The sequence below is a fragment of the Martes martes genome, assembly GCF_963455335.1.
Source record: "Martes martes genome assembly, chromosome: 16".
Taxonomy (NCBI): domain Eukaryota; kingdom Metazoa; phylum Chordata; class Mammalia; order Carnivora; family Mustelidae; genus Martes; species Martes martes.
In genome coordinates, this window is record NC_137904.1 from 3,326,693 (window position 1) to 3,345,064 (window position 18,372).

The 18,372-nt window shown below is 53.7% G+C and overlaps 2 protein-coding genes across 2 annotated transcripts in view; both read right to left on the bottom strand.

Annotated features, from left to right (window-relative positions):
- Window positions 1-5,886, bottom strand: part of PIK3R6 (phosphoinositide-3-kinase regulatory subunit 6) — a 50,159-nt gene extending 44,273 nt beyond the window's left edge. Inside the window, exon 1 of the mRNA XM_080825759.1 lies at window positions 5,725-5,886. The gene's annotated coding sequence lies outside the window, so the exon portion shown is untranslated. The remainder of the gene's footprint in view (window positions 1-5,724) is intronic.
- A 10,363-nt stretch (window positions 5,887-16,249) lies between these two features.
- Window positions 16,250-18,372, bottom strand: part of PIK3R5 (phosphoinositide-3-kinase regulatory subunit 5) — a 61,891-nt gene continuing 59,768 nt past the window's right edge. The window contains exons 18-19 of the mRNA XM_080827211.1: window positions 18,098-18,210; window positions 16,250-17,997 (exon numbers count right to left, since the gene is read on the bottom strand). Coding sequence (XP_080683337.1) covers window positions 17,850-17,997; window positions 18,098-18,210 — 261 coding nt within the window. The 3' untranslated portion in view covers window positions 16,250-17,849. The remainder of the gene's footprint in view (window positions 17,998-18,097; window positions 18,211-18,372) is intronic.

The window sequence follows — 18,372 nt, forward strand, 5'->3', positions numbered from 1 at the left end:
AATTGTAAGAAGCGTAAACAACCAATGTCGGAAAGCCTCCTCAGCCATTTTTCTCTTCATTCATTTGCTCGCTCATTCATTCAGCAAATGCTTCTTCGGTGCTTATGAATATTTGCACAGGTGCTGGAGATGCTTTGTGGCCCCCCTGCTTCTCCACAGACCTCTGTGATCTATTTCCTGTCCTTTGGGGCTGTTGACCATAAGGCGGTGGGGAGCCCTCAGGGGACAAGCTTGCACCCAGACAGGAAATGGAAGGGAGCAGAATGCGGGTCATTCTCAGAATGCATCAGCATTACCTCTCTTCACTTCATGATGGCATGCATTTCTTAGGAAATGAAGCCTGCCCGTTTTGGCACCGAAACAGGTCTCCGAAGGTCTTCTCAATGAATCTCATGGGGGCTCGTGGCACGTTGTTGCACGCCGATGACTTCAGGGGCTGTTTGCAGGTGATGGCAGCCTCCATCTGGCCCCGAATGGCTCGTACTTTCTGACTCCTCGGGTATGAGTCCCATCTCAGCAGTGGGGGTGCACCTTGCACTTAGTGGGTGATTGGGGGCTACCATCGGGTCAACCGTTTGCTGGCCTTTTGGTAATCCAGCCTGCCAGGGAGGGTGAGGTTTTGTAATTCATCCGTGCAAAGAGGCACTCGCTGTAATGTGTCTGCTCAGAGGGGATGGTTCTAATACCAACAAGGGCTCCCCCCTGTTGGCAACAACCGTGTCTCAGCCATCTCTGCTCTTCCAGAAGGCTGGGAAGCCAGATAAGCACATGGGATTGTCTTGTAGGTAAAATACAGAAACAAAGCCTGAGAAAACAGATCCAGGAAAAGAGCAGGAAGTTCCACAGACGGGGAACCTCCAGTTGGGCGGCTCAGAGGCCCCGTGGCTCTCTTCCTAGTTCCTGGGAGTGTTCAGAATGACTGATGTTACTAAGCAAATCAGAGGATCTATGGAACACGGTCCAGTCCAGGCAGCAGAAATTGGGCAAGGGTGTGAGTGTTCAGACGTGAATGAGGGAGACATGGTCCTCGCCCTTTGAACTGGGGCCCTGACTTTTTAAGGATTTTCTAAGGACAGCATTGTGGCCCTAGCGGCCACATGCCTGCCCCGTGATCAGCACACTAACGCTCTCAGGGACCTGTGTCCACATGTTCCAGACAGTGAACCCATTTCCCAGATCCGCCCTGGGGCCCCAGTGACACGCTCTGCCTAGTATGGATCGGTAAAACTCACTTTTTGATGAACCACCATGCAAATGGCAAATTGAGAAGGTTCAAACCACTCTATAGTGAAAAGCCAGCATCCTCACCCCTTGTCTGGGCCATCGGCTCCCCTACCCAGAAGAAGACGGAGATTCCGAAGATCTGAATCTGCAGCCAACTCTTAAGAAGTCATATTTTACATAAAAACCCAGATTCCCAACTTTACATAAAAGGAATTAACAGGGAGAGCTGGCAAGACAGGGTCCACTTCCCTGCATGGCAACAGCCCACAGGCGTGCCCACCCCATGGGCAGAGGCAGAGACACCCGTGTTCCCTGGTGCTCAGGAGCTTGGCTGGGGCATCATTCATGCCACTTCGGGGCCCCTGAAGGCAGACAGTGAGGCATCCGTGAGCTACACTGCGTCTCCAGTCCTCATGTTCCAAGAGCAGCTAATAAAGAATGGCTTTTCAGGGGTGCCTGGGTGGCTCGGTCCGTTAAGCGTTCAACTCTTGGTTTCCGCTGGGTCAAGATTTGATCTCACGGGTCGCAGGACCGAGCCCCGTGTTCAGCTCTGCGATCAGCAGGGAGGCTGCTTAAGATGCTCTTTCCTCTCTCTCTGCCCCTCCCCTGCCCTTGTACTCTCTCTCCAATAAATAAATAAATCTTAAAAAAAAACCAAAAAGGATAGTATTTGTGAGCTGGGCACTGAGGTTGCCAACGGTGCCCATGTGAGTCAGTCAACAAACACCCACAGAGTGCCTCTCCACTTCCCCGAGCATCATGCATGGGGTCCCATTTGTGAATGGACTGGTTGCCTCTGCTAGAATGTTCCCTGAGGGCGGGACTCTGGTTATGCACCGCTGGGTCCCCATTACCTGACGCTGCTTATAGTAGAAGGCCCCTGATAAATATCTTTGAATGAATGAGTATTAGGCGCTCACAGGAAGACAGGACAGGGTCACCGTCCCTGACTGTTCTCAGGCCAGGGAGCAGAAAGAAGTCTGTGGGGGTACGGCTGGCTGAACAAATGGCACATGAAACGAAGACTGCTTTGGTGTTCAGAATGCTGGTGAAGGAGATGACCATGTCGGGGAGGGGGACCCAGGCATGGCGGTGAGAAGGACATCGTCCTCTGCCACCTGTGCGTGGGGGTCCAGCTCAGGTCCCACCTTGGACAACTCAGGTTGTAATGTCCCATTGTGGGCTTCTGTGCCACTGCCGGAGCAAAGGGCACATCAGAGATCAGCTCATGTACCTCCTCCACTGCCCCAAGTCACTGCAAGAACGCGACAGCACAGGAAAGGAACACAACAGCCTCTGCTACCAGTCAGGAAGATTCCTAGCAGCTGGTGTCGGCAGCAAGGAAAGCACCCAGGGTGGATCCCCACCATGTGGGAGAAGCACCCCCGGCCTTGTGGGCTGCCTCTCACCCTGCCCCGCCCCCCAGAGTTCATTCAGTGTTGCCTTTACTGAGCCTTGCCATGTGCCCAATCCCGTCCTGCAGACACGGGCAGGAAAATGAGGTCTTCCACGGGGGACCCAGTAAATGGATGGATTCACTCACTCATTCCTTCATTCAGCCCCTTCTAGACGTGAGACACCGTTCCAGGTCCTGGGGATAGGGCAATCATTTAAAGGAGACAAAACCAGCTGCTCTCATAAAGACTTGACTTTACTGGGTGTTTTGCGAGCATGTAGGGGACGGACGATAGACTCGATAATTAAGTCATATATTAGCTGAAGGTCAGTGCTGTGAGGACAAGGCCGGGGAGGGGAATGTGGGGCTCCGGGGCTGGGGGGAGGTTTCTAAAAGGTTGCTCAGGGAGATCTCATGGAGGAGGTGAGCTCTGGGTGGAAACCTGGGAGAGGCATGGGAATGAGTGGGGCCGTATCGGCCTGAGATGCTCCAACTATATTCTAATGTGCTCGTCACGCCTTGAGTCATCAAGTCCTCCGTCTTGGACTCTCAAGTCTTATGTTTTCCGCTGGCGAAACTGTGGCTGGCTGACTGAATAGTTATGAAGAGGGGGAGATTTGAGGCGCTTCACAATTCTTTACGTAGGGACAAGATCAGAGACAAAGGATGAATGACTGGGCTGGGATTCAGAGGGTACCATTCCTTAAACACAGAATATTCGCAATAAACAGTCCCCAGAGCAGGTGCAAAGCCAGCTGGTCATGGCCTTGGAGTGAAACACGCCCGGGGACCCACCACAGAACCACAGAGGTGGCTGGAGGGGACAGAGCAGGAAGAAGCCAACGGGAGCTGGTTCCCCGCTGCTGTTCCCAGCCCACTGCTGGTGCACGACAAGGTGAGGAAGGCTTCTAGCTACAGGAAGGGCTCAAGGAAGCAGGCTCGGGGATCCCAGAGAAGGATCTGGGGAGGCCTGGCTCAGAGCCAATGTTCCAGCAATGAAGACCCCAGCTTCTGACGATCCCCTGCCCACCCCAGTACCCCAACCTCCCCCCATTGCTGGCCCCTGGGCCAGGATGTTGTTTACATGGAGCCTCCCACACACCCTCCCTGCAGCCAACCCTCCAGGTCTACAACCAGGGAAGGAAAACACCGAGTTTCCAAAGAGGGCAGCTCTGCCACCCACCTGTCCTCGTTCTGGCACAGGGAGAAGGGACCTCCCCACCTCTGACCCACTTCCTTCTCCTCCCACCAGTGCAGTCTCAACCCCCCTGAGTTTGGGGGACAGATGCTATTTCCAGCATTCTGACCTTTGTGCTCCATGGAGAGTCATTCTTGCCAGACAGCACAACCCGTTCTTTGGTTCAGAGCGTGTGATTAGTGGACCCACAGCAGAAATGCAGAGCTCAGAGACCTCCACCCTCAGCGTTCAGCCCGTGAAGCCCACTCGGGCTTTCTAGATTCCCGAGGCGCCGGGGACGTGGGGGCCCTGCTCCCAGCTGTCCCCTGGGGATGGGGCAGGCCTGTTTCCCCTGCCGTGTCTGCCTCTGGCCGGGGAGGAAACACCTGGATGTGAGGGAGAGCCAGTCTGGGCGGCGGGGGGTAAGGGAAGGAGAGCATTGTTCTGCGGGGGCAGGGGGAGGGCAGGGAGCCTGGGAGGAATCTCCCGGGGACCAGGTTCACAGCCACCACAGCCAGCCCAGGCAGGGCCCGGGGAGGCGCTGTGTGGCCAAGTGGCGGGGCTGCCTGGGTTCCATCGCTCTCTGTTGCTGTGAGTGCTTAGAACCTCTGTGCCTCAGTTTCCCGATCTTTAAAGGAGAGCTAATAATAGCACCAAGCTCGTAGGATTATTGCCAGGACTAAATGAAAGGATGCTCACCAACCTCTCAGAGGAATGGCGCGGAGCATCTCCCGTCTGCAAGCCCTATAGGAGCTCCAGCTTCCACAGCCAGTCGCGAGCTGCACATTCCCACAATCTCCTCCGCCGCATTCCCACAATCCCCTCCGCCGCATTCCCACAATCCCCTCCGCCGCATTCCCACAATCCCCCCCGCCGCATTGCCACAATCCCGCCCCCCCCGCCGCATTCCCACAATCCCCTCCGCCGCATTCCCACAATCCCCTCCGCCGCATTCCCACAATCCCCTCCGCTGCATTCCCACAATCCCCTCCGCCGCATTCCCACAATCCCGCCCCCCCCCCGCCGCATTCCCACAATCCCCCCCGCCACATTCCCACAATCCCCTCCGCCACATTCCCACAATGCCCTCTGCCGCACGCCCTCCCCGGCTCTGTGGGTTCACACACCTTGTTGCCCACGGGGACGCCTGCCGTCTGCCCTGTGCGCACAGACGCTCGCTGCCCCTCAAGGCTCACGTGTCGCCTCCCGCAGAGCCCCCCACCCCAAGGTTGCCTGCAGGAACCCGCCTCACTTCGCCGAGGCCCCCTACGCCCTTGACTTTCTGTGGGTCACTCATGCCACACTCGACGCCACACCGGCTGGAGCACAGAGACGGGCCTCGCGCGGCACGGGTAGAAGATGCTCGACCGTGCGCACGGAGAGAAGCGGCCGGGCCCGCGTGATGGTCACCTGCGTCCTCGGAGGCAGGACGGACAGAGGATGTCCGAGAAGGGGTGCGAGCGGAACCAGAAGGCCGACCCTGACCCGGCGCCTGGCTCGCCTGCTCTGCAGCCCTTGCCAACTTGCCTCACATCTCCGAGCTACGAATCAGGCATCAAATACGCACCCGGCCCACCTGCCGTTGCTCGGGAGAAGCCCGGGCCGGTGAGTACGCGAGGTCGCGCCCCGCATGTGTCAGATGTTACACTACTGTGGGCACTTACAGCATTCGGGGAGGAAAGAAAGAGGTCCTCTCATGGGTCCCGGGTCCCTGCTTCTTGTGAAGAGGATTAAATGATTGTCACTTGGCCCAGTGCCGCTGGCGGCCTCCGTATCTCGGTAACCCTTCTCCGGAAGGCTCGCTACAGAGCCAGGGGCGTCTTGGCCCTCGAAACTCCCGGCCGACATCCCTCCTCCCAGCCCCTCCATCCGCTCTGCGTCCCCCCGGCTTCCTCCCAGGACACCTTACACCCCAGCCAGCACCTACCTTGTTTCAGGAGGAAGTCGGTTCCCCTCAGTCTTTCCGCTGACGGGCTCCCCACGGTCCGGCTCAGGGAGGCTGCCCTCACCGGAGACCTCAATGACTTTAGTCTCCGCAGGAGCCTCCGGCTCTGCAGAGAAAGGCCCCGTGTCGCCCAGGCCCGGCTCTGTCCCCTCCTCTTCCTTCCCCTTCTCCCCGTGGCCTTCAAAGCTCCTCCCAGAACACATCCTGCAGTGAAGCTGATTTCTGCAGAAGCTCTGTGGTCACCCCGGAGCCCTGGGGGTTCTTTCTTTGGAAGGGGCAGAAGGGGGCACCTCCACAGAGCACCCTCCCAACCCCCACTCCCCCCGTGCTGACCAGGCTGTGATGCTGGGAGGAGCCCTGACCTCTCTCCCAAGCTCCAGACACCCCAACCCCACTGTCCGTACCCCGGACACTGCCAGCCGGAGGGTCATCCAGCATATCCAGCTCAACCTGGACAAACCAGGCTCTCTTCCCCCACCCCCTGCAAACCCACCTCTCGGCTCCTCATCTCAGAATCAGATACTTGGGGTGTCAGCCTCAACACCTCCTTCTCCCTCACCTGATCCATTGAAGTGGAACCAAGTCCTGTGTCATAAATTGTCCCCTTTTTCCACCCCATGGCTCTCACCCCTTCATTGGGCCACCATTGTCCTCCTCCTGAATGACCAGAGAAGCCTGATCCTGCCTCCACCTCCCAGCCAAAGGCCCCTCTCTGGTGCTGAAGCACAAATCTGATCACATTACGTCCCCAGTACAGCCTTCAATGGCTTCCTGTTAACCTTTAGGAGAATGGCCAGACTCCCAAGGCCTGTCTCGACCTGGTGGTTCCTTGAACCCAAGCCTGGGTTTAATCCCATCCCTGTGACCCATCCCAGGAATCTTGGACCCCTGCAGCTCCACAGTGGTACAGGTGGCCCCTGAGCTCCAGGCTGGAGCATGTGCTGTGGGGTCCCTTTCAGTATTCCCGGCTCCAGCAGGAAAGAACAAAAACACAAGTCAGAGAGCCTGGAGAACAGCAGAGTGCCGTGCAAGCTGGGGGAGGGGAGGGTGTCAAGGACATGGCCGTCAGTGGCATCAAAGACTGCAGAGATGACACGGGTGAGGAGGCCGATGAAAGCATCTGCTGACCTTGGCAATTAGGAGGGAGCAGACCACCTCCAAGGTATGGACCCATTGGCTAGCTCCTCACGTTCTTTTTTTTTTTTCCTCACACTTTGAAGCCAAGCAATATTTTGGGAAATCTTCAACACCCTTCTAGACCTTTGGAAAGCTCACAGACACTACGCTCTCAACTGATTTGGCCTAATGGTAAACGGTTCTGGAGAGAGACTGATTGTTGACAGTGCCGTTTGAATGCTTGGATTCAGCCATGCCTGAAACCCTAATGCCTGGATATACTCCTAATTGTTTGACTACGCGATTCATTGCATTCTCTTGCCCGCCTTTTTTCAGTAAGACAGTTTGAGTTGGATTTCTGTCACTTGGATTTCTCCTTTGCAAAAAAGAAGTGACTGGTCTTTTTTCTGCTGAGATTTGGATGGGTTCTGCAGAAGAGTACATTAAAAAAAAAAAAAAAGAGTCCAGAATTTTAAATCATTTGCTCCATGGGTCAGTCTCCCTGCCATATGTACTTTTCTGCACCCCCTCACATGACTGGAATTTATATTCTACGTCTTTGAGTTCTGCCTCATCTCTCCACCCTCCCCCAGTAAGTCCCAGGGAGGCAGAGGCTAGGTCTTACTCAGGTGTTATTCATTATCTTGTCCGTCCCAGAATAGGAGACTCTTTTTTTTTTTTTTTTTAAGATTTTATTTATTTATTTGACAGAGATCACAAGTAGGCAGAGAGGCAGGCAGAGAGAGAGGAGGAAGCAGGCTCCCCGAAGAGCACAGAGCCCGATGCGGGGCTTGATCCCAGGACCCTGGGATCACGACCTGAGCAGAAGGCAGAGGCTTTAACCCACTGAGCCACCCAGGTGCCCCAGAATAAGAGACTCTTAAGAGACTGTTTGGCTCATTAAATACAACGAATGGATGGATGGGGGAGTGGATGAGGGCAGTAAGTCCAGGACAGGATAAAGACCAGGGACTCCACCCCTGCATGACCGACACTCAGCAGCAGCCCCAGTCAGTGTGGCCATCGTGGGCAACCCCCTCTCCTTATCAGTTTCAGCCTAACTGAATCGGAAATCACAAGCTGATGGGGCCTCCTGTGGCCACGCTGTCCTCTTTCAACAGCTAACATCTTGGCCTGCACACCGGGTGTGATAGCCACAGGCTGCCTGGTGACCATGGACAGCCCCAGAGCTGTCCCCTGCAAGGAGCAGCTGCGCGATAGGCAGCCAGGAACAAGGAGGAGTGAAGAGGAGGGAGAGAGAAGGACCAAGGACCCCTACGTGTCCCTTGTACCACCCAACCATCACCAGGGTGAGGTGGCACTGCCCTTTTGACTGATCCCAGGGACCCCTTGCCTCTCCAGAAGCTCTTCTTAGGGTGGAATCTCTTTTCCAATGTTGCAGAAAGACCCCCTCCAGCCCCTTCTAGTCACCGAGATACTTTGTATCATTATCTGTCCTTTACTAAGCAGCCAAGAGCCTGAAGCAAATTACATTTGTAACTTTTAAACCCATTACATTAAATCCTTTTGATTCAGCTGTGGCAGGGGGGACCTGCCCTGGGATCCCGGCACTGGAGCCACTCAAGATTGCTTGCTTTGGGTACAAGACGCCCGGGGTCACCTGTGCCCTCGCCCCAGCTGCACTTGTGGGAATTGTCTCGGGAAGCTCAAGCAGCAAAGGCAGACTTCATCAGCCCTTGCCGTTTTCTAAGGAATCCGCCCACAGGAAATCCCAAGAAGCAATGTAGATCTTCCTGAAGATTACAGGGCGAGGCCGGCAAAAGCCTGTACACATCTCCTAGCAAGCGATTTAAAAATCCTCCATGGGAAAGACAGATATCATTTGATGCCACTCATATGTGGAAGTTAAGAACCAAAACAGAGGAACAGAGGGGAAGGGAAGGAAAAATAAAACGAAAGCAGAGAGGGAGACAAACCATAAGAGACTCCTGACTGTAGGAAACAACGTGAGGATTGCTGGAGATAGCTGGGGGAGAGGGGTAACGGGGATGGGCATTAAAGAGGGCACGTGGTGTAATGAGCACTGGGTGTTCTACGCAACTGATGAATCACTAAATTCTACCTCTGAAACTAATAATACACGGTATATTACTCAAATTGAATTTAAATAAAAAACTAAAACTAAAAATCCCCCGTGGACATCCTACTGTCCAGACGCCCTTGGTCTGTGCCATGCTGTTGGACTGGTGGGCTCTCCCCCAGTGACTCTGAATCACACATTCCTAGTTCCTCCCGCCCAGACTTTTTCACAAAGTGAAGTCCTCTTAGAAGTCCATTCAGGGCCGGTGCCTGGGTGGCTCAGGCGGTTAAGCATCCGCCTTCAGTTTGGGTCATGATTCCGGAGTCCTGCAATGGAGTTCAGTGTCAGGCTCCCTGCTCAGTGGGGAGCCTGCTTCTCCCTCTGCCTGCTGCTCCCCCAGCTTGTGTTCTCTTAAATAAACAAAAGCTCATTAAAAAAAGAAGTGCATTCAGAGCACTATACCTCCATCCTGACCACTGACTCCAGGTTTATAACCCCCAAAACTCATGAACAACACCCAAAACCAAATGGCTGTCTGGTTGGTGAGAAAGACAGGAGAGGTACACAGGTGGAAACACATCTTCTTTCACGTATACAACAACCTGGGACAGTTAGGGAGACGGTTCACCTACGTGGTGGGGGGTGGGACTCGAACCAGGGGCTTCCCGCAGCTCCCCTGGGAGCACCTATGGGGACAGGTCAGAAGCTTGGCCCACCCTCTTGGGCTCCCACTCCCACTCTAAGAAGACTCAGGCAGGACACCGCAGGTACCCACCTGACATGCACCTCTGCTTCTAGAGAATTCCCTCCAGCCCTCAGAGCACGGCCCAGGGAAGCAGGGGCAGAGGGTGACATGCTTTAAAGCAGTGGTCCGCCACCAGCGGCCCCCAAATCAGTGGCATCAGTTTCTCCTGGGAACCTGTTAGCAGCTAGTAGTCTCAGCTATGGGTGTGGAGAGGCGGAAGAATACGGTGCCCGGGGAATTTCCAGCCTTATCTCTGGCAGGGCTGTCCTGTGGGGTGAGTGTGCGTGTAGAGTTAGGACTAGAGTCGGGGGACAGTCGTAGGAAGCAGGCTTGTGCTCTATATCCAACCACTCATTCTTTCAGTCTTACTTTTGAGGAAAGAGAGAATTTGGATTGTAATGTCAACGTGTTTCTTTTTTTTAATTTTAGCGTTTCAAAACATTACTTAAGGGGTGTCTGGGTGACTCACTCGGTTAAGCGTCCTCCTTCAGCTCAGGTCATGATCCCAGGGCCCTGGGATCGAGCCCCACATCGGGCTCTCTGCTCAGCAGGGAGTCTGCTTCTCCTTCTCCCACCCCCCACCCTGCTTCTGTTCCCTCTCCCGCTGTCTCTCTCTCTGTGTCAAGTAAATAAATAAAATCTCTAATAAAATTACTCAAGCCACTCACAGATACATTTTCATTACAAAAAACACTCCTATTACAAAAGTATACAGAGTGAAAAGGAGCACCACCCCTCCCGGTCCCCGCACCCCTCCCTCCTAGTACCGTTTTCGTCTCCACCCCGTGACAATCGGTGTTGCCCGCCCGGGGTGATTATGCAAAGTGATCTTCCCCGGGCTTTGTTTACCTCCAGAGCGCGGAAGATCAGTACAAAAGGATCAATTTCTTAAACATCAAAGTCTGTATTTCCTGGCCCAGCACCACACCGACATGGGTCCAGACGCAGAGAAAAAAAGCCCACGCCCCCCGGCCTCCAAGGTGGAGAAGAAAACTTCCTTCCCCTGGATTTTCCTGGTCTGTGCACCTGTCGTCCTTCCAGACTCCTCTGGGGCCTCCGGGCAGGGGCGGAGAGAGCCCTGGGCAGCCCTGGGGGCGGGGCCTAGTCTCCCAGCACCTCCCCTGTCTTCGGGCGGGACCGGGGCTGGAGAAACCCAGCTGGGAGCAGGTCTGAGCGCTCCCCCAATGTGAAGGGGCCTGGAGCCTCTTGTTTTATAAGAGACCTATCACAGTCGCTGCGTTCTTGCACTGGAATTCCCACTAGGAATAGGGACAGGCCAGCGAGACGAGCAAACTGGAGGTCAGGAGGGCTGGGGGTTGACCAGGATCGTTGAGAAAACTCAAAGACCCCAACCCTTTATCATCTGTGCCAACTGTCCGCCCCTCACGCGCACGCGCACACGCACCCAGGCGCACAGATACACCCCCACAAGGGACCTGGCTGGACTCTGTTGTAACTTTCCTCTAGCCGCGCAGGTCTCTCCTCCCGTCTGGGTCTCAGTTTCCTCCCCGATGACAATCCTGGTTCTGGCCTTGAGACTTGCGACTAGTTTTGCTCAGAGACGCCCTCTGTGCAGGGGTGGGGGTGGGGTAGGACTGCTCTGTCCCCTCCTGCCGCTCCCACTTCATAGGACTTCGGGGATCCCTGGGGCCAGCTCCTGGGCTTGGAGCACTTCCACACAGCGCCGCCTTCCTGACTGCTTCCCCCTCCGCAGTGGAAGGTATGGGCTTGCCTGGAGCCCTGCCAACCCCCTGGGGGCCTTAGCTTCCCCACCCCACCCACTTTCCCACCCACCTCCATGCCTGGGGGGGTGTGCGAAGACCCTAGCTTCCACTCTGAAACCACCAGAACTGCAGAATTCCATGACAATGAAGTCAAGCCTCTCGGAGAGCCGCGTGAGCTTTATTTTTCCGGGCCTCAGTTTCCCCAGCTCTGACATGAGTGGCTGGAGGGAGCAGCCTAGCTGAGTGGTTAAGAGCCGGGACTCGGACTCAGCGACGTGGGCTTGAATCCTGTGTTCTCCTTTCCGCTGTCCCTGTGACCTTGGGCAAGTTCCTTAGTGTCTCTGTTTCCTCATCTATAAAATGGGCCTAATAGTACCCACCCCACGGGGCTGTTGGGAGGCATGAGCATGATAACAGAGGTATGTAAAGCTCGTGGGCCGTGCTTGGCACGTGGACAGTAAGCGCTGCAAAGTGTTTGCTAATATCTCATCTTGTGCTAGCTGGACTTTCAGTGGAGAGTTCTCCGATCAGGTTGCAATGACTAGGAGGCTCAGCCTTCCGAGCCCTGCGTGTCTAAGATTCCTCCAACGGGCACCTCACCCTGTGCAGAGAGGCCCACCACGTGCAGGTGATTGGTGTGGCCCCAGCCGCCTTTCCAGCGACCATTCAGAATCGTGGTGTTATGGACTGGGTGTTTGGGTCCACCCCAAATTCCTATGCTGCCCCTCCAGTGTGACGGTAATTAGGAGGTGGGGACTTGGGGAGGTAATTGGGTCTGGATGACGTCATGAGGGTAGAGCCCCCAGCCCTGCCTAAGAAGAGGAAGAGACGCTAGGGCTGCTTCTCTCCACCACGTGAAGACCCAGTGAGAAGGGGACCATCTTCGAGGCAGGAGGTGGGACCGCACCAGATGCAGAATCTGATAGCACCTTGATCTCAGATGTCCCAGCCTCTGGACTGTGAGAAATAAAACCCCCTTGTTGGCCCACTCTGTGGCATTTGTGACGGCAGCCTGAGCAGACCAAGACAAAGGACTCTGGTCTGAGCTGGAACGCTCGTGTGCCTGCTGCAAGGAACAGAAAGTCCACAGGTAGGGACAGTCTGCCACCTGCCTGTCTCTGTCCCCGAGGGTGGGGGAGGACAGCCTCTGCCAAATAGGCGGCTTCCTTTACCCTGATTTTACTGACAGGGCTGAAGACATAGAGGGATTCAGGGATGGGAAAGTAGGGAGAAGCCCCCACCCACCACCCCCAGGGCAACAGTGCTGGATCCCAGTGCTGGAGAGGGTGGTGGTTGTAAGAGTGGGGCAGGGGAGTCCAAAACCCTGGGCAAGACCAGGCAGGTGGGGTCCACACACGCCTCTGCGAAGGGAGCTGGAAACAGCTCTGATGCCTCTGAGCACACTGAAGGGGATGTGGGCATTCCCTGCCCCGGGGATTGTGGGAGAGCTGGTCCCCTGGAGGAGGCACGACTTGGATGTCAGGGACCTCAGGGAAAGGTCTGAGGATGATGACAGACCAGTGTGTCTGTCAGATAAAGACCAGACAGAGGAAGCTCCAGGCTGTCCAGAGGAGAACAAATCGATAAATTGGACGTCATGAAAACTAAGACCATTTGCTCTGAAAAAGGCATCACTGTTAAGAGGAATGAAAAGACAAGCCACAGATTAGGGGAAAATATTTGTCAAACACGTATCTGATAAAAGACTGGTATCCAGAATATACAAAGAGCTCTTAGAACTCAATAGTAAGAAAACAAACAACCCAACTTAAAAATTTTAAAAATGGGCAAAAGATCTGAAGAGATGCCTCACCAAAGAAGATATTCACATGAAAAACACATGAAAAGGAGTCTCAACCTTGCAGTTACTAGGCACTTGCAAATCAAAACAACAATGAGGTATCATCACCACGTACCCATTAGAATAGATAAAATCCAAAAAACCATGATGCCACCAAATGCCGAGGAGGATGTTGGAGCCACAGGGACTCTCATTCATTTGATAAGAATGAAAAAGTGCACAGCCACTTTGGAAGAGCTTGGCTTTTTTTTTTTTTTTAACTAAATATACATATGATGGAACAATTGTGCTCCTCGGTATTTACTCAAACAAGCTGAAAATATATGTCGGCACAAAAACCAGCCATGAATGTTTATACCAGCTTTATTCATAATTGCCAAAAACTGGTATCGACCAAGATGTCCTCAGTCTGCGAGTGAAGAAGCAAACCAGGGCACATCAATAAAACGGAATATTATTCAGCAACAAAAAGAAAGGAGCTGTGAGGCCGTGAAAAGACGAGGAGGAACATTAAATACATACTGCTCAGTGGGTGAGCCAGTCTGAAAAGGGTGGTCACTGTATGGTTCCAACTCCATGATATCCTGAAATTCGTGTAAGTATGGGGGCAGCAAAAAGAACCACTGGCTGCCAGTGTAGTTAAGAAAAGAACAGTCTTGGGACGCCTGGGTGGCTCAGTTGGTTAAGCAGCTGCCTTCGACTCAGGTCATGATCCCAGCGTCCTGGGATCGAGTCCCACATCGGGCTCCTTGCTTGGTGGCGAGCCTGCTTCTCCCTCTGCCTCTGCCTGTGCTCGCGCTCTCTCTCTCCCTCTCTCTCTCTGACAAATAAATAAATAAAATCTTAAAAAAAAAAAAAGGAAAAAGAAAAGAACAGTCTCCATTTCTTGAATATGTATTTGCTTATCTGGGAAATCCATTTCCTTCACAAATTGTATTTCCGAGAAACTTCTCCATCTTATCCAAATTGCCAAATTCTTTGGTGAATTTATAATATCCTTTCATTGTATTTTGCATACATAGGATCTGTAGAGATGTCCTTTTTTCCACACATGATATTGATATTGATAATTTGTTTGTACTTATCCCCTAGTATGTTGGTTTTCTAATTCATAGATTTCCGCTCTTACACTCCTTTCCATCCTCCTCCTTCCTTTAGGATTTATACCTTTCTTCCTCAGTCTTTCTGAGATGAATATACTTCCTTTGATGTCAATCATTTGAAATTTGATAATTCTAGTTGTACTTGAGATAATGTGAATTTTGTGGCTGAGCCGCATTCTGTTTGCATGAGATCAAATGTGTTCATTGTATTGTCCAGATCCTCTATATCTCTTTTACTTTTTTGCCTATTTGTTCTGTCAGCTACTGAGGAAAGTGTAATAAAGTCCTTCCTTATGGTCATGGAGATGTTAATTCTGTCAATTTTTACTTTATAGTTTGAAGGCATGTTATTGCATGCATACAGATTTATGATTGTGATATGTTTTTGTCGGATTGGCTCTTTGATCTTTATTAAATGTCCCTCTTTTTTTATTCTTACCTTAAAATCTTTGATATTAGCATAATACCACCAGCTATTTGTGTCAGGTTTGCGTGGTGTTGCCTTTTCCATCCTTCTGTTTTCAGACTTTCTGTGTTCTTATAGTTAAAGAGTGTCTCTTGTGAGCAGCGTATTAAAAAAAAAAATCATTGGACAATTCTAGACTGAATTTTTTCCAGCACTTTAAAGACGTCATTTCATTGTTTTCTGACTTCCAATGTTTCTGTTGAGAAGGGAGGTCTCAGTTTAATTATTGATCTTTTGAAGGTAAAAAAAAAAATATATATATATATATATATATATATATATATATATATATATTTATTTATTTCCCCCCCACCTTTGGCTGTCTTTAAGATTTTCTCATTATCTTTTTCTCTCCAAGGAGACATACAATGAGGTGTGTGCGTGCGTGTGTGTGTGTGTGTATGTGTTAAAAAACGAAACTCCAGACTTTATAGGGATTTCACCAGTTTTTCCATTAATATCTTCTTTCGGTTTTAGGATCCAATCCAGGGTACGACGTTGCATTTAGTTTTCAGGTTTCCTGCCTCCTTGGCTTTTGAATTTCTCAGCCCTTCCTTGTTTCTCATGCCACTGACTTCCTGGAGGAGGACTAGTCAGAGTATCGTAGAGAGTGTCCCACGGTCTGGATTTGTCTGATACTTTCCTCATGATCAGACTGTGGCTATGGCATTTTGGGAAGATCACCAGAAGTGAAAGTGTGATTTTGTTTTTCTCCTGTGTGAGATTTGCTGAGTTTATTAAATCTATGGGTCATTGTGCTTCCTTGATTTGGGTCAGTGGAATTTTGATGGAAGAGGCACCCTGCCAGTTCAAGGCCCTACCAGGCCCCTCTCATGCTACCGCGGCGGCCCGAGGTGCCTGTGAGACCCACGGGGCCGGCCTGAACCTATCCTGCAGCTTGGAGCCGAGCCGCTCTGAGCCCCACCTAGATGGAGTGATCCCTGGAGGTCCTGTAGACACACAAGCAAGAGTAAGGGATCACGGTTTTCACCCACCGGGTGTCCGGTGTGCTTTATTGTTGGCAATCGCTAGCTCGTACAGAGAGCGCGTCTCACGGCTCCTTCTTCCTCCATGCCTAGTTCAAAGCTGAACTCCTGGGCACGCTAGGATGCTGCTGACCTGCTTTCCTGCCTTCCCGATGCTCATCCGCTTCTCCAAGTCACAGGTCTGTTCCCACATCCTTCCCATCTTCCCGCTCTTCTCTCCCTCCCTGTGAGCCAAGTCTAAGGACAGCCCCCGTCCAGAGGACCAGCAATGAGCTCCCTTCCCTTCCTCTGGGCAACGTGATGAGGCTTCGGTGGAGTAATGTCAGAGAAAATCCCAGCACAAATACATTTCCCATAGAGAGGAAAATTTACAAAAAAATAAACAGAACAATCCCCCAAGAATCTGACTGCTGCTGCTGCTTGTGAACGGGTTTACGTTAACGAAGCAACTAGCAGTTACTCGTCATGCAGCAAAATAACGGGGGGGAGGGGCGCAAGAAATAGGAGAAGAATCCAGGTTTTTTTGAGAATAATATTAAATTCTATTCATTTATTCATGGATATGGGTTTATCCTGTAGTAACCTGTTCACACAACAGAATACTTTGGAAAGTCCATGGCTGGCTGCTCTCAGAGCCCAGAGCAAGTATAGATGGTGAGGACGGGGGGGGGGGGGGTGGGGAGGGGCAGGTGGTGGTGACACAGGGCAGAGCCGGCTCCGGTCACTGCTCTCTGGTGGCGGGTAGTCTGGGCTGGGGTTTGGGGGCTCCTGTAAGCCCGAACCTTTGGAGCCAGGTGAAGCAGGAGAAGGAGAGGATGGAGAGGCTCTGGGAGGGATGCGGTCCTCTCCCATGGCTACTTTCTCCACCTGTCCTGTCCAAATCCTGGTCCTCGGCCCTGCCTGCCCCCCGACTGCCCTAGCCCACATTTGCTTCCAGCTTCCAAACCACTGAGACCCGACAACTTTGTGTTTTTGCTCTCACGTCCCGTGACCCATTACCCCCCAGCCAGGCTCTGGGGGCCAGGCTCTCCCTCGACCCCTCCCCTCCGGGATCCCAGCCATGGTGCCAGAATGGGGCCCGTGGATTTGGGGGCTGGAAGCTTCCATACACACCAGCCTAAGGCCTGACGTGGGAGCAGGGCCCAACCCGGCAGAGAAGTCAGCGAAAACTGGGGGGGGGGGGCTCCCGTGCAACCGTCCTCTTACCCTCGCCAAGGCCATAGCTCCTTCGGAGGGTGAACCTAACCACTCCTCACCCCCTCGGTCTCAGTCCTGCCTCAAGGCGGAATGAAGGGCATCCCAGAGCCCGTGAGGGTGCCCCAGTGCCAGGTGGGAGTGGGGGGGGGGACTTGGCCCTTAAGGGTGAGGCCGCTTATCGGTACTGAGCACCGGCCGCGAGCAGGCCACTGGGCCAGGCACTTAGCGGGCAATTTCTTTTCAACCCCTGTGGGTCTTAGTGCTGAGGATACGGAGGCTCGGAGAAGCTAATCCCCTCCTTCTGGTCACTGAGCTAGAAGGTGACCGGGCTGCTGTTGAACCCAAGGCTCTCCGAGCCAGAAAGGGGCTCCTGGGGCTGAGGGTACACAGGTAAAGCATTAGTGCTGTTTTCCTAGAAGACCCAGGGAGCTTGTGAGACACAGAGAGAGATGGGGGGAGGGGTGCTACTGAAGGTCTGGGAAGAAGCTCCCAGTCTTGTTTCTACCACCTGAACCCCAGAGTAGAGGGGACTGAACCCCAGATGCAAAGCGTCCCCAAGACTTTGACAAAGTAAGGAGGGGTGCCCGGCCAAGGGTTGGGAGAGGAGGCCTAAACCACACCACGGAGCACCAGAACGTCAGATCTTTCTAGAAAGGGTCCTAGACCCCGGGGCCTCTGGGGTCAGCTCATCCCCCTCCTCTCTACCATGAGGAATCTGAGGGGCAGTGTAGCCGGCCACAGCCCAGAGGGCCCAGAAACCATCAACCCCCTGCCTGCTGTCCGCTGCAGGGACCACAGCAGGGCCTGACCCCACAGAGGGCCATCCAGTTCCCCACAGGGAGCGAGACAGGCCACGGTGTGGGGAGGGCCTCGGCGGAGGCTGCCTGCCAGGGCTTCCTGTCCCGGGTTGCGGGTTGCGAGGGCCCCACTAGGGCAGAGCTCCGCTAAAGGTCATGATGGGCAGGCAGAGGAGGGAGCAGAGGTCCGGCGCGGCCTGGGACGGCAGATCAGGGGACCGCTGGGGTTGGGGGTGGAGGCTGCTCTTCTCGGGCTTGTAGCACGGGGAGACCTCACACCTGTGGGACAGGCGCGAGTAAGGGCAGGCTCCCCACCCACCTCATCCCTGCAGCTCCTTCCGGGGTCCTAAGCCCCTTCCCTGGGCTCCCCCCTTCCTACCGGACCACACTCTGTAGGATCTTCCTCTCATCCTGGTCCAGGCACACGGCGAAGGGGCAGCAGTTGGAGCCGATGATCTGCACCTTGTCCACTTTGATCTGTGATGTGCTAATCTGGAAGCAAAGCCCCCGTAAGCCCCCAATCGCCGCTCCCGAACCTCGGGCCGTGGCCACCCCCGTAGCGGCTTTGCGGGGCTGACAGCTAGCCTGGGCCAGGGTCCGGCAGCCTCCCTGCGGCCCTGCCTCTTCTCCTGCCCCATCCCTCCCCGAGTTGGG